General features: G+C 36.4%; 1 protein-coding gene across 4 annotated transcripts in view; it reads left to right on the forward strand.

The window, feature by feature from the left end:
* ATP11B (ATPase phospholipid transporting 11B (putative)) overlaps nt 1-14527 on the forward strand; it is a 109756-nt gene that overhangs the window by 60995 nt on the left and 34234 nt on the right. For all 4 annotated transcript variants that reach the window (XM_040251666.1, XM_040251664.1, XM_040251670.1 and 1 more), the window contains 3 exons: nt 3241-3394; nt 9995-10097; nt 13255-13400. In XM_040251666.1, coding sequence (XP_040107600.1) covers nt 3241-3394; nt 9995-10097; nt 13255-13400 — 403 coding nt within the window. The remainder of the gene's footprint in view (nt 1-3240; nt 3395-9994; nt 10098-13254; nt 13401-14527) is intronic.

The raw sequence follows: 14527 nt of genomic DNA on the forward strand, positions 1-14527 counted from the left end.
TAAAAAAAAGGGCATAATGTCCAGAACTCCCTAAATATACAAACTAATTGTTCAGAATCATTTACTTCTTAAATATTACTCCTGATTATAAAAGTAATAAATACTCATTTTAAAAGCACTGAAAATAAGGTATGATGATTGTAATATAATACAGCCATCTGAAGATAATTGTTATTTGTATTTTCAAATATTTTAAAGCCTTCTATATATGTGCTTTTGGTGAGTCTGTTAAGATCATGGCTATTGTTCATTTCCCTTTTTGTACAAAAGCTGTATTATAAAGTGAATATTATACCTTAAAATTAATTTTAGGCTTGCTATGTGAAATGTATGTTTCAGAGATACCGTCTTCTTAGTGGAATATATTTTCTTCCTTTTTTTTTTTTTTCTTTTGCTGAGCCCCAAAGCTTGTGGGATATTAGTTCCCCAACCAGAGATTGAACCCAGATCTCTGCAGTGAGAGCACAGAGTCCTAACCACTGGACCACCAGGGAATTCCTGAAATATGTTTTCTGAGTTAACCATATAAGTCCATAGGATTTTGATTTACAGACTTTCAGGAAGTATCTGTTCTAAAAATCTTAGATATAGCAAAAGAATTCCATACCTTTGAAAGCTTTAGTGTATGTATCTAATCCTTCGAAAACACATTGTCTCCTGTGTAAGCATTTGGGACAGTCATATAAGGTGTGTTGTTTATTCCCAGAATACTTACAATGTGTCAGAAAAAAGAAGTAAATATATTGTCACAACCATCACAACTGAATTGTAACAGAGGCAAGAACAGAGAGCTGTCTGTGGACCTAAGAGGGAAACTTAGCCCAAGATTATCCTAGAAATAGCTCTGTACATTAGAACATTGTACATTGAAACTCATGACTGTGTTGTCTCCTGTTTTGAGATGTAAACTTGTCAGAAAATAACACCAAGAAGCAAAGTGGCCCATGTATGCAAATTCCCAGAGCTGAGAGGCTCATTCAGGCAGTTGATAGTAGCTAAGTATGGCCAGGGAATGGAGTAGATGGGAGAGGATGTGGGAAATACTGAAACACGAGGCTACAGAAGTAAGCAGATGCTACCTTACTATGTGCCAGAACTATGAGGTGCTTTTCCATATTGCATAAATGTTACACCCTGGATTGTGTATGCTGATTTATGAACTCTGTCTAGAGAAAAACCTAACTTAGTGTGCCTTGGGAATGTTCTCAAGGAAAACTGATCTGATCTGTCCTACTCTTGGCTACTGCTGCTTCTGAGACCATGTGCTCAGGCAGTGCTTACACTGAATGCCTGTAGATAGCAGGGGTTGCTAAGTAAGTTCAGGCAACAGAGAGGAAAAATTGTCAATTTAGATGCTGATTTTGGGTATTGGAGAATTGATAAAGGAAGTATACATTTTTTAAAATTTATATTGTAAATGTTAATTGCTTTCCACTTACTTACAGTGCAACACTATAGTTACTAGGCATACTGTGAAGACATCATTTTAACTTACAGAAAAGATTTAAGTATTAGGAGACTGAAATTCATCGTTATGTTTAGTTTTCATAACTTGTTGCTCATTTAATAGTCTTCTCACTTATCATTTAAAAATTGAGGGAATAGCCGCTATGGAAAATGGTATGGAAAAAATTTTAAATAGAACTACCATGTAATCCAGCAATTCCACTCTTGGGTATTTATACAAAGGAAATAAAGTCACTGTCTCAGAGAGATCCACACTCTTGTGTTCACTGCAAAGTTATTCACCATAGCCAAGAATGGCAACAACCTAAATATTCATTAATGTACGGACAGTGAAAATATGATGTTCCTTCCACACACGAAAGAATATTATTCACCCATAAAAAAGAAGGAAATCTTGCTTTTTGTGATAACATGGATGGATCTTGACAACAGTGTGCTGAGTAAAGTAAGTCAGACAGAGAGAAACAAATACTTATATGTGAAATCTAAAAAAAAACAATGATAGAATGGTGATTGCCAGGAGCTGGGCTGTTCGGGGAGAAGGGTAGGTGATAGACTGGGGTACAAACTTCCAGCTTATATATAAGATGAATAAGTTCTGGGGATCTAATGTACAGTATGGTGGCTATAATTATCAGTACTATATTATATATTTGAAAATTGTAAAGAGAATAGCTCTCAAATCTTATCACCACAGACAAAAAAAGTTTTACATGAAAGGATGGAGGTGTTAAATAACCTTATTGTACTAATTATTTTTGTAGTATATATGTGTATCAGATCATGTTGTATACCTTAAACTTACATATATGTCAATAATATCTCAGTAAAGCTGAGAAAAACAATAAAATGAAAATGGATGTTTCTCAGTAGCAGTCCTGCTATACTATGAACCCAGTGGTGAACTGTAGTATTTTCCTTTTGCTGAATTGAACACAGTGCTACTCTTGAGTGCTGGCCTTCAACTGCATAAGAAGCTTGCTCCAGAATGTAAATCTATATGCTGGGTCTTTCACTGAGAAATTATTACCAAAGGGGGAGTGGGGTGAAGCAGCTGAACAAAATAGTGTGCTCAATAATATACTTTATTTACATATTGACACAATAACATACTTATGATAACATACTTATTTTCTCTTTCTTGTCACAGATAGTTCTCTCAACTGCCAATAATTAGACCATGTTTTGAAATAGTCCTCAGTATAGTGTATGCCCACAAGAGAGGTGTTATCCATGTTCCACCATTGTAATACCTGGCATTACAGTCCATTGTAGGGTTAAATATCAAGAGACAATTGATGGTTTCTTCATTCCTTGCCTTGCTACTTAAATATACAGTGAATCTAGCTTGTAAATTTTCTTGAACATTCTTGATCTCATTTAATTTTTTAAAATTAGAACTTGCTAAATATATAACTAGTTATATTTTTATTTTTCTAAGATTTTTTTATACAGTTTGGGAGACTATCCTCAAATTATTTCACAATTCACATTTTAGAAAATACAGTTTCTGTGTGTATGTGTGTGTATATATCAATTCATTGTAAAATTGAATATCATGTATTTTACTCTTCATATCAGTCACTTGCAGTTCTACTTAATCTTAACTTTCAAATAGTAGAACTCTATTCCCTGACATGTCAGTTTTGTAACAGTGAAGTCTATGGGTGAATGATCCATTTTTCAGTAAAAATCTTTTGTTTACTAAATGAATGTAAATACTATGGCTTTATACATGTCTTACAGAGGATATCATCATTTTCTTTTTTTTAGGATTAGAGAGGATCATGTGATTCAGCATGGTCTGGTGGTAGACGGGACCAGTCTGTCTCTTGCACTCAGGGAGCATGAAAAGCTATTTATGGACGTTTGTAGAAATTGTTCAGCTGTAATGTGCTGTCGTATGGCACCGCTACAGAAAGCAAAGGTATGTTTATTTCATAACAAGTCCCATTGAGATACTTTGATTTAAAAGTATTCTTTAACGTTATGCCTCACATAGTTCCATTTGGTGATATACAGTATATGAATCTTAACCAGGAGTCAGTCACTTCTCATAATATGAATTTTAACCATATACATTAGGCCTTTGGAAATTTCACAGTAAATATTTAAGTTTCAGTTATTCATAATAACATAGAAATAGATTATTGTAACCTAGAAATGATGTGATAGAGAGCAGTTTGTGATATTCCTGAGAGTCTACAAGTTCTTTACTTAACTGATGAAGGAGCCTATAAGACTTCAGTTCATCTGCACCTCGAGGTCATTCTGTTGATCTTTGCTTATTCTTGGATTCTCATGAATTGATAATTCTCTTTGTTAAAAATGAATGTCAGGTGCTAAATAGAACTTTAATAAGGAGTTAAAAAGCCAATTAATTGTGATATAAAGCTATAGTTCAGTTCAGTCGCTCAGTTGCCGACTCTTGGTGACCCCATGAATCACAGCACACCAGGTCTCCCTGTCCATCACCAACTCCCGGAGTTCACCCAAACTCATGTGCATTGAGTTGGTGATGCCATCCAGCCATCTCATCTTCTGTCATCCCCTTATCCTCCTGCCTGCAATCCCTCCCAGCATTAGGGTCTTTTCCAGTGAGTCAGCTCTTCACATGAGGTGGCCAAAGTATTGGAGTTTCAGCCTCAGCATCAGTCCTTCCAGTGAACACCCAGGACTGGTCTCCTTTGGAATGGACTGGTTAGATCTCCTTGCAGTCCAAGGGACACTCAAGAGTCTTCTCCAACACCACAGTTCAAAAGCATCAGTTCTTTGGTGCTCAGCTTTCTTCACAGTCCAACTCTCACATCCATACATGACCACTGGAAAAACCATAGCCTTGACTAGGTGGACCTTTGTTGACTAAGTACGGTCTCTGCTTTTGAATATGCTATCTAGGTTGGTCATAATTTTCCTTCCAAGGAGTAAGCATCTTTTAATTTCATGGCTGCAGTCACCATCTGCAGTGATTTTTGGAGCCCCAAAAGACAAAGTCTGACACTGTTTCCCCATCTGTTTCCCATGATGTGATGGGACCAAATGCTATAATCTTAGTTTTCTGAATGTTGAGCTTTAAGCCAACTTTTTCACTCTCCTCTTTCACTTTCATCAAGAGGCTTTTTAGTTCCTCTTCACTTTCTGCCATAAGGGTGGTGTCATCTGCATATCTGAGATTATTGATAGTTCTCCCGGCAATCTTGATTCCAGCTTGTGCTTCTTCTAGCCCAGCGTTTCTCATGATGTACTCTACATATAAGTTAAACAAGCAGGGTGACAATATACAGCCTTGACGTACTCCTTTTCCTATTTGGAACCAGGCTGTTGTTCCGCGTCCAGTTCTAACTGTTGCTTCCTGACCTGCATACAAATTGCTCAAGAGGCAGGTCAGGTGGTGTGGTATTCCCATCTCTTTCAGAATTTTCCACAGTTTATTGTGATCCACACACTCAAAGGCTTTGGCATGGTCAATAAAGCAGAAATAGATGTTTTTCTGGAACTCTCTTGCCTTTTCGATGATCCAACGGATGTTGGCAATTTGATCTCTGGTTCCTCTGCCTTTTCTAAAACCAGCTTGAACATCTGGAAGTTCATGGTTCATGTATTGCAGAAGCCTGGCTTGGAGAATTTTGAGCATCACTTTACTAGCATGTGAAATGAGTGCAGTTGTACGGTAGTTTGAGCATTCTTTGACATTGCCTTTCTTTGGGATTGGAATGAAAACTGACCTTTTCCAGTCCTGTGGGTAGTGCGGAGTTTTCCAAATTTGCTGGCATATTGAGTGCAGCACTTTCACAGCATCATCTTTCAGGATTTGAAATAGCTCAACTGGAATTCCACCACCTCCACTAGCTTTGTTCGTAGTGATGCTTTCTAAGGCCCACTTGACTTCACATTCCAGGATGTCTGGCTCTAGGTGAGTAATCACACCATCGTGATTATCTGGGTCATGAAGATCTTTTTTGTACAGTTCTTCTGTGTATTCTTGCCACCTGTTCTTAATATCTTCTGCCTCTGTTAGGTCCATACCATTTCTGTCCTTTATTGAGCCCATCTTTACGTGAAATGTCCCCTTGGTATCTCTGATTTTCTTGAAGAGATCTCTAGTCTTTCCCATTCTATTGTTTTCCTCTATTTCTTTGCATTGATCATTGAGGAAGGAAGGCTTTCTTATCTCTCCTTGCTATTCTTTGGAACTCTGATTCAAATGGGAATATCTTTCCTTTTCTCCTTTGCTTTTCACTTCTCTTCTTTTCACAGCTATTTGTTGCCGGGGTCCAGCCCCCGCAGGATCCAGGGGAACCTGAAGGAAAAACGGCATCGGCGGATGGTTTAGAGAGAGATAAGGAAAGAATATTGTAGATAAGAAAATAGAGGAGAGAAAGAGGCTGATATTCCTTGGTTTACATAGAAAGCCAGTAAAACTTCGAGACAAGAAGTTTGCCCTGTTCACGGAGGCCACAGGTGCCTTCCCGGTCTCCCGAGGGAGTGAAGATGCAGAACGTCTTCCCGTTCAGGTCTTAGAAACCCGGGCAAATAAGTGAACGCAGGGAGCCTCCACGCTCCAAGGGATCAGCCTGAAAAAAAAGGAAGGGAGAGAGAGAGAGGGAGGAAATGATTGACACGAGGAGACCAAGCTACTTCAGTAAGCAAGGCCCAATAGCTTTATTTTTTAAAGGTACTTTTATACCTTGTCTTATACATAGAGGGAAATGAAAGATGCAAAGTCATACAGAGTCAGCCCAAACATTACATCTGTTTTGTCTTTATCAAAACCGGGATTTTTTCTGCAAGCCTTTCCCATAAACAATGTTGTGTACATTATTTTCTGGCTTTGGAGGCCTATGAACATTTTATAACCCTCTTTTGATAAAGGCTTCTCAACCAGAAAACTTATTTTCCCTTGAAATTATTTTTCTTATATTTCTAATCTATGTCAACCTCAAAAAGCATTAAACAGAGTTACATTCTCAGGAAGGAAAGGTGCAGTGAGTTACAAGAAAGAACCCATTAGCTCAAAAGTCTGATGTGGTTAATTTCAAGGCTACACTTGTTTTTCTTACTTTCCAACTATGTTAACTAATGCACTCCCAGGTGCACAGTGGATAAGAGATATGGGAACTTAGCAACAAGCATTTGGCCAAATAATGGAATCCTACATTAACACTACTCTAATAACTTTTAACTCTTTGAAAGGCTCTATGTTTTAGGCTTTCCATGCCTCTCACATTTGGGAGGATGTAAATAATCATATGCGTAGCTGCAAGAGTCTAGATATACCTGCCAAGCAAGCTGTAATGCTAACAGAGGGGGTTTGATTTGAAATATTTTTCTCATGTCCAGGAGACTTATTAGCTATAGCCCTAAGTTAATTTTCTCCAGAGAAAGGTGATCAGGGTTAGCCCCCTGTTAATGTCAGAGGAGCTGGTGAAAGTCATGAAGTAGTAAAACAGACAGATTCTGGTTTTAGGGGTAGATGCTCGAGAAAGCCTAGGGAGCCTGTTGAGTTCTGAAGCCTTGCTTAACAGTTCTCTTCCACATGACCTTGTCATGGGTGGGATCTCCCGTGGTGGCCCCTGGCAATTTGTAAGTCCTGAGACAGCCATTTCCTGTTTTGCATTTCTTTTCCATGGGCATGGTCGTGATCCCTGTCTCCTGTACAGTGTCACGAACCTCTGTCCATAGTTCATCCAGTACTCTATCAGATCTAGTCCCTTAACTCTACTTCTCACTTCCACTGTATAATCATACAGGATTTGATTTAGGTCATACCTGAATGGTCTAGTGGTTTTCCCTGCTTTCTTCAATTTAAGTCTGTATTTGGCAATAAGGAGTTCATGATCCGAGCCACAGTCAGCTCCCATTTTTGTTTTTGCTGACTGTATAGAGCTTCTCCATCTTTGGCTGCAAAGAATATAATCAATCTGATTTCGGTGTTGGCCATCTGGTGATGTCCATGTGTAGAGTCTTCTCTTGTGTTGTTGGAAGAGAGTGTTTGCTATGACCAGTACGTTCTCTTGGGCAAAACTCTATTAGCCTTTGCCCTGCTTCATTCCGTACTCCAAGTCCAAATTTGCCTGTTCTTCCAGGTGTTTCTTGACTTCCTACTTTTGCATTCCAGTCCCCTATAATGAAAAGGGCATCTTTTTTGGGTGTTAGTTCTAAAAGGTCTTGTAGGTCTTCATAGAACCGTTCAACTTCAGCTTCTTCAGCATTACTGGTTGGGGCATAGGCTTGGATCACCATGATATTGAATGGTTTGCCTTGGAAACAAACAGAGATCATTCTGTCATTTTTGAGACTGTATCCAAGTACTGCATTTCGGACTCTTTTGTTGACCATCATGGCTACTCCATTTCTTCTAAGGGATTCCTGCCCACAGTAGTAGATATAATGGTCATCTGAGTTAAATTCACCCATTCCAGTCCATTTTAGTTTGCTGATTCCTAGAATGTCGACGTTCACTCTTGCCATCTCCTGTTTGACCACTTCCAATTTGCCTTGATTCATGGAACTGACATTCCAGGTTCCTATGCAATATTGCTCTTTACAGCATTGGACCTTGCTTCTATCACCAGTCACATCCACAACTGGTATTGTTTTTGCTTTGGCTCCATCCCTTCATTCTTTCTGCAGTTATTTCTCCACTGATCTCCAGTAGCATATTGAGCAGCTACCGACCTGGAGAGTTCCCCTTTCAGTATCCTGTCATTTTGCCTTTTCATACTGTTCATAGGGTTCTCAAGGCAAGAATACTGAAGTGGTTTGCCATTCCAATGGACTACATTCTGTCAGAGCTCTCCACTATGAGCCATCTGTCTTGGGTGGCCCTACACGTCATGGCTTAGTTTCATTGAGTTAGACAATGCTGTGGTCCGTGTGATCAGATTGGCTAGTTTTCTGTGATTGTGGTTTCAGTGTGTCTGCCCTCTGATGCCCTCTCTTAACACCTACCATCTTACTTGGGTTTCTGTTACCTTGGATGTGGGGTATCTCTTTAACGGCTGCTCCAGCAAAGTGCAGCCACTGCCCCTTACCTTGGACTAGGTCGCCCCTACTGACCTTGAACGTGGAGTAGCTCATGTTGGTCCTCCTGCACCTGTGCGGCCGCCACTCCTTGGACATGGGGTTGCTCCTCTGGGCCGCCACCCCTGACCTCGGGCGTTGCGTAGTTCCTCAGGCCACTGCCTCTGACCTCAGGCCACTGCCTCTGACCTCAGGCGTGGGGTAGCGCCTCTTGGCCACGCCTCTGTGCAGTCTGTCACAGCCGGTGTGCTTCTGCGCGGTCTGTAGTTAGGAAATATTTAATGTTCAGCTATGATTCAAGTGAAAACTTACACAAATATTTTTTGTAACTGAAACCTTCACAAGTACATGCTTAGAAATATACATCTAAACATATTATTTCACATATAGAGCTAATAAACTGTACATCCAGTTTTTTTTTTGGCTTCATGGGGTTTTATTACAGTGCCTATTTTATTATTATAACCCATATACCCCAGTCTGTGGACATTAAACTGGAGACCAAACAGACCTAATGCCTAAATTCTTTAGAAAAGTACATTCAATTTATTTTGAGAAGTTTTAAATCAAATTCTATGTCAGGATTTTACATTAATGTCCAATAGGTGGTTAGATTTTTTCAATGTTAAAATAGGTATTATGGTAACTTCCTCATCAGTTAAATTACTAATTTAAAGTATAACATTTTTATTAAGAGAAACTAACTTACAGAGAAGTTTGGCTGAGAATAGACAACTGTTAAGGCCCTTTGTTGTACAGAATGCTGTGCTTTAATAAATCATGATGTTGTAATAGAATTGTATCTTCCTGAGTAATAATTTATAGTGTTTCTCTAGTAAATCTTAAATAGCTTATTTAACTTCTGTGGTCAAAAAAAGAATATTCTGTTTCCAGTCACATGTTCTCTAAATCTTCATGTCACTAACATGTTTGCCATCATTTTTGCTTTACTGTATTTGCCTATATGGATTCTTGAAATTTTAGCTTCAAAGTTGCAATAAATCTGGTTTCTCTTTATTAAAAAAAAAAAAAAGTACATTCAAGTGTTCCAAAGAAACCATCCTTTAGATTTCATTGAATTTTATTTTGATCGCTGTTTAAATTTTTAAGAAACTTTATTACAAGAGAAAATAATTATCTTTCCTCTGTATCAAATGAAAATAATTTCTTAAGAGAAAAATATTGCCTGAGAAAATTCAATTAATTGTAGTTAATTTTTTTACACAGTTATTATGCTTTTGATAAATTTAAGCTGTGTTTAACAGATTTTTACATCCCATCATAAAATCCAAAGACCGCAGTCTGTTTTGTTGTCATTTCTGAAAGACATTCGTAACGTCTTAATGGAGACATCCCTCAAACAATGAACCCCAGTGCATATTACTATCCAATATAAAACTAATTTTTTTATTACTGTTCTTACAACAGATCATTTCAGATAAGTAATTTTATATAAATAGAAAATTGAAATTTTATTATAATTAATGAGTTGTATGTCTTTCAGGTAATAAGACTGATAAAAATCTCACCTGAGAAGCCAATAACATTGGCTATTGGCGATGGTGCTAACGATGTAAGCATGATACAAGAAGCACATGTTGGCATAGGTGATTGATATTTTTTCTTTGAACTTGTAAAGTTGTTATAATTATTTGATGATGAATCTTCCTTTTATAGAATAAAGTACAATGTCACATATACGAATCAAAACTAAATACAGTGGTGTAATATATCTCTTCATATTTCTGTCAGAAACCTATCATTATTAAGCCCAATATTTAGGATTTTTAAAAAATATTCATTTGGCTGCCCTGGGTTGTAGTTGCAGTATGGGGGATCTAGTTACCTGACCAGGGACCGAACCCAGGCCCTTTGTTTTGGGAATGTGGCATCTTAGTAGCCACCTGGACCACCAGGGAAGCCTCAGGATGTTTTAATTGCAAATTTTCAAGGAAATAAATACAACTAGTGAATTTTATCTTCAACAGTTCTTCTTCCCAGTAAAGTTAGTTTAGTTTTACATGCAATTTTGTACCTTTTTAAATACTTTTACACAGTATCTTTATCATTTTTAAATTCTAAGTTCATGATATACATAATTATTATTTTAGAATATTATTTATCCATTAGTCTAAAGATTTTGGAATGTATTTTAAAGATAATTTTAGAGACAGGAAATTATATCAAACTATAAAATTTCAAGAACTTTCTAATTTAATAACCTTTATGCTAATTTTTTTTGCTATTTTTGCCTAAAATTTTGATTAAATTCAGAATACTAAAATCATTTTATTGTATATATATTAGCAGTCATTTTCCACTTAAACCATATTTTGACCTATCTTCCTCAGTAATTTTATTGAGGAAGCAAAAGAGAGGAGTATGAGTTTTTGTTGAAGGATAAAATTTTAGAGTTATGAAAAAAGATAGTCCTTGCTCTGGAGTTGCCTGTGTGATGAGTAGTGATCGGGCCCCGTATTTCTAGTGTATCCCTCAAATCAGCTCCTTCCTCTTTGGGATAATTAACTCTTCATTTTGAAAACTTCACTTTCTTTATATTGTTTATACTGTTGTTTCCCAGAAATCTTCATGATAATTTGATAACTTATTGTATCATATGTTAGAGTATATAAAGCTGCAATACTTGTAACAGTTTGATTTTATCAATAATATGATAACAGCCAGACCAGTGAACAGAATCAATTCGGAACACTTGGAAATTTAGTATGTAACAAAGGAGATGTTTCAAATAAGTAAGGAAACGAATTATTTGATCTAATAAAACACTGGTATAACTAGTTATTTGGGGGGAAAAAGTTGAGTCCCTTTCCACTGCTTATAGCAAAACAAATTCCAGATGGATTAGGATTTAAATAATTTTTGAAGGCCATAAAAAATAAAAGACTTTAGTGAATAATCCTGTTATTTGTGGTATGGAAGGATCTTTTAAATACAAAACCAAAGAAAACAAGGACCTGAAAAGGAAAAAGATCAACATGTGTGACAGAAGTAAATACTTACATAAAAAAATTTAAAAGACAAACTAGTAAAGAATATTTGTAAAATAGATGATAGTCTTAGTATTCCTTTTATGTGAGGTCTTAAATTAAGGAGAATAAGAAAAACACTCTAGTAGAAAGCTCCTTAATAATCAAAAAGTAAGTTAAAATTGCCTGTCAGAGTGGCAAAAAAACCCTGAAATGGACAAGGGTATAGACTTCCCAGGTGGCACTGTGGTTAAAGAACTCCCCTGCCAGTGCAGGAGATGCAAGGGATGGGGGTTCAATCCCTGGACAGGAAGATACCCTGGTGTAGGAAACGGCAACCCACTCCAGTTTTCTTACCTGGAAAACTCCATGGACAGAGGAGCCTAGTGGACTACAGTCGACGGGGTCGCAAAGAGTTGGACACAACTGAGCACACACGCGTGTAGATTAACAAATGCCCTTAAACGATGTTAGTGGGCATGTAATTCGTACACCATGCATTGTTATATATAACAATTTTAAATGTGTGCCCTTTGGACTTCCCTGGTGGTACAGTGGATAGGAATCTTGCCTGCCAATGCAGGGGATGTGATTTCAGTCCGTAGTCCAGGAAGATTTCACGTGATACAAAACAATTAAGCCTGTGCACCAAAACTGCTGAGCTCTCCTGCCACAACTAGTGAAACCCTCATGCTCTAGGGCCCAAGAGCCACAACTAATTGAACCCACATGCTCCAACGACTGAAGCCCATGCTCCTAGATCCTGTGCTGTGCAACAAGAGAAGCCATTGTAATGAGAAGCCTGTGCACCGCAGTAAACAGTAACTCCCCCTTGCTGCAACTAGTGAAAGCCTGTGCATAGCAAAATAAAATTAAATGTGTGCCCTTTGACCTAGTGACTAGGCATCCAGGAATTCCTTTTAAGAAAATAAATGACTATGTTAGCAAGCACATATGTCCATATGTAGTAAGTAAACAGTGTCCATAATGTAGAAAGTGATGAAAGCAGATTACAAAACAAATAATCCCATCTTTATGTACTTGTTTGTATATTTGTTAAGTGAACATATATGAAATATGCATAAGGAAAACTTCTAAGAGTATATAGACCAGAAATAGTGGTTTTCTCTAGGAGCTGTGAATATAGATGATTGTCTTTACATTTTGGAACACTTTGATCCTTTTATGACAAAAATAGAAATGTTTAATTTTGAAAAAATAATTTTTTCAGTGCTGGTTTCACATTGAATCAACAAACTTGGCAATAACTTTTGAAACCTAATGAACTATAGTAACCTCAAAAAAAGTGCTCATATTACTGATTTCAAGTAATATTGTAAATTTTTCTTTTAAAAAGTACACTGAGTTTTGCATGAGAGTTTGAAAACTGTTAAACATAGTTATTTTTACTTGATCCAGCATATTTTTTATGTTCCTTGGAAATACAGACGTGAAAGCTGTTTTATGGCATTCTCTTCATTAAAATAAAAAAATGTTCTTAGATCCTGAACTTTTAATATTTTATATCAATTTTATTTTATTCAGTTCTTTGAAGATTGACATTACATGCCTAGTATATGTCATAGCTTCATATTAATTACATATTTGATATAAATAGAGCAACCTTTTGGGAATCTATTGTCTACTATAATTTAGGATATAGTGATCCTAAATCCAGGTTCAGCTGCTACAGATAATTAAGGTATATGCAGGCATATCTTAAAATTTACATTTACCAATTATCAGTGAACTAACCTTTTGGTCCCCTGTATTACAGGAATCATGGGTAAAGAAGGAAGACAAGCTGCAAGGAACAGTGACTATGCAATAGCTAGATTTAAATTTCTCTCCAAATTGCTTTTTGTTCATGGTCATTTTTATTATATTAGAATAGCTACTCTTGTACAGTATTTTTTTTATAAGGTGAGTTTAATGGAGATATTTTAGAGTTAATTGCTAACAGTATTTGAGATTTCAGTTTAAGGAATGTTATTAATATTACCATACAAATTAGTCTGAAATTTTTTTCTATAAGTCAAAATAATAGTCTATGGAATATACTTTTATTATTTTATCTTAAATCTAATGTGTACTCACACATTATAGAAATACACTGATTTGAAAGCAAATCAGTAGTTGCCTGAGGCCAAGAGTGTGAGTGATAGAATTGACTAGAAAAGTATATGATAGAACTTTGTTTGACAGAAAAGTTCTTTAACTTGATTGTGGTGGTGGTTACATGGATGTATGAATTTGTCAGGACACATCAAAATTCTCATTTATTTTATTCTATGCAAATTAGAACATGATTGGTTTGATTTATTGTTATTTTGTCCTGAACCAGTAGTAAGTTTTAATTATTTCTCCAATATTATGATTTTAAGCAGAAGTTCTTAATCTTTTTCAGGCCATGAATGACTGGTAGTCTAGTAGTATAAACTACTCAGTATAGCGATTTTAGATGCATAAAATAAAGTACGTAGAATTACAAGGAAGCCATTTATGTTGAAATATTGTTCTATCTCTTGACCCTTTGGGCAAAGATAGGATTATTTGGAACCAATGTTAAGCTCCTCTGAATACCGAGACATTGATACATCAGAGTGTTCTGTGTTGCATGTATTTCTATAGTTGGTGGCTGCAGCCCACTGAAAGAACACAGGGAGATTGCATAATGCTAATAGACGATGTTGGCGGTTTTTTCTTAGCTAATTATAACAACTTTTGCTGTGACCTAAGGCTTTTGTAATGGAAAGAGATTTTGATCACTCCATTTATTGTATTTTAAATATTTTTGCATTTTAAAGTAATTTTAGCCCTTTAAGTAAACCTTCCTAATTGTATTGTGTATGAAAAGTATTGAATAATAGTTATAAATTCAAAATTGTCATATTGTTTGGCAATGATAAGAGTCAAAGGTATTTCCATTCTGACATTTGCAGTGCTTCATAGACTACTTTTAGGCATTTTTTTAATAAAATGGGATTCTTATTTTCCTACTTTGTATGGACAAGTTCTAATGGGCAGATCTACTTACCATATCAACTGAG

This window comes from Oryx dammah, unplaced genomic scaffold, assembly GCF_014754425.2.
Source record: "Oryx dammah isolate SB20612 unplaced genomic scaffold, SCBI_Odam_1.1 HiC_scaffold_2, whole genome shotgun sequence".
NCBI classification, from domain to species: domain Eukaryota; kingdom Metazoa; phylum Chordata; class Mammalia; order Artiodactyla; family Bovidae; genus Oryx; species Oryx dammah.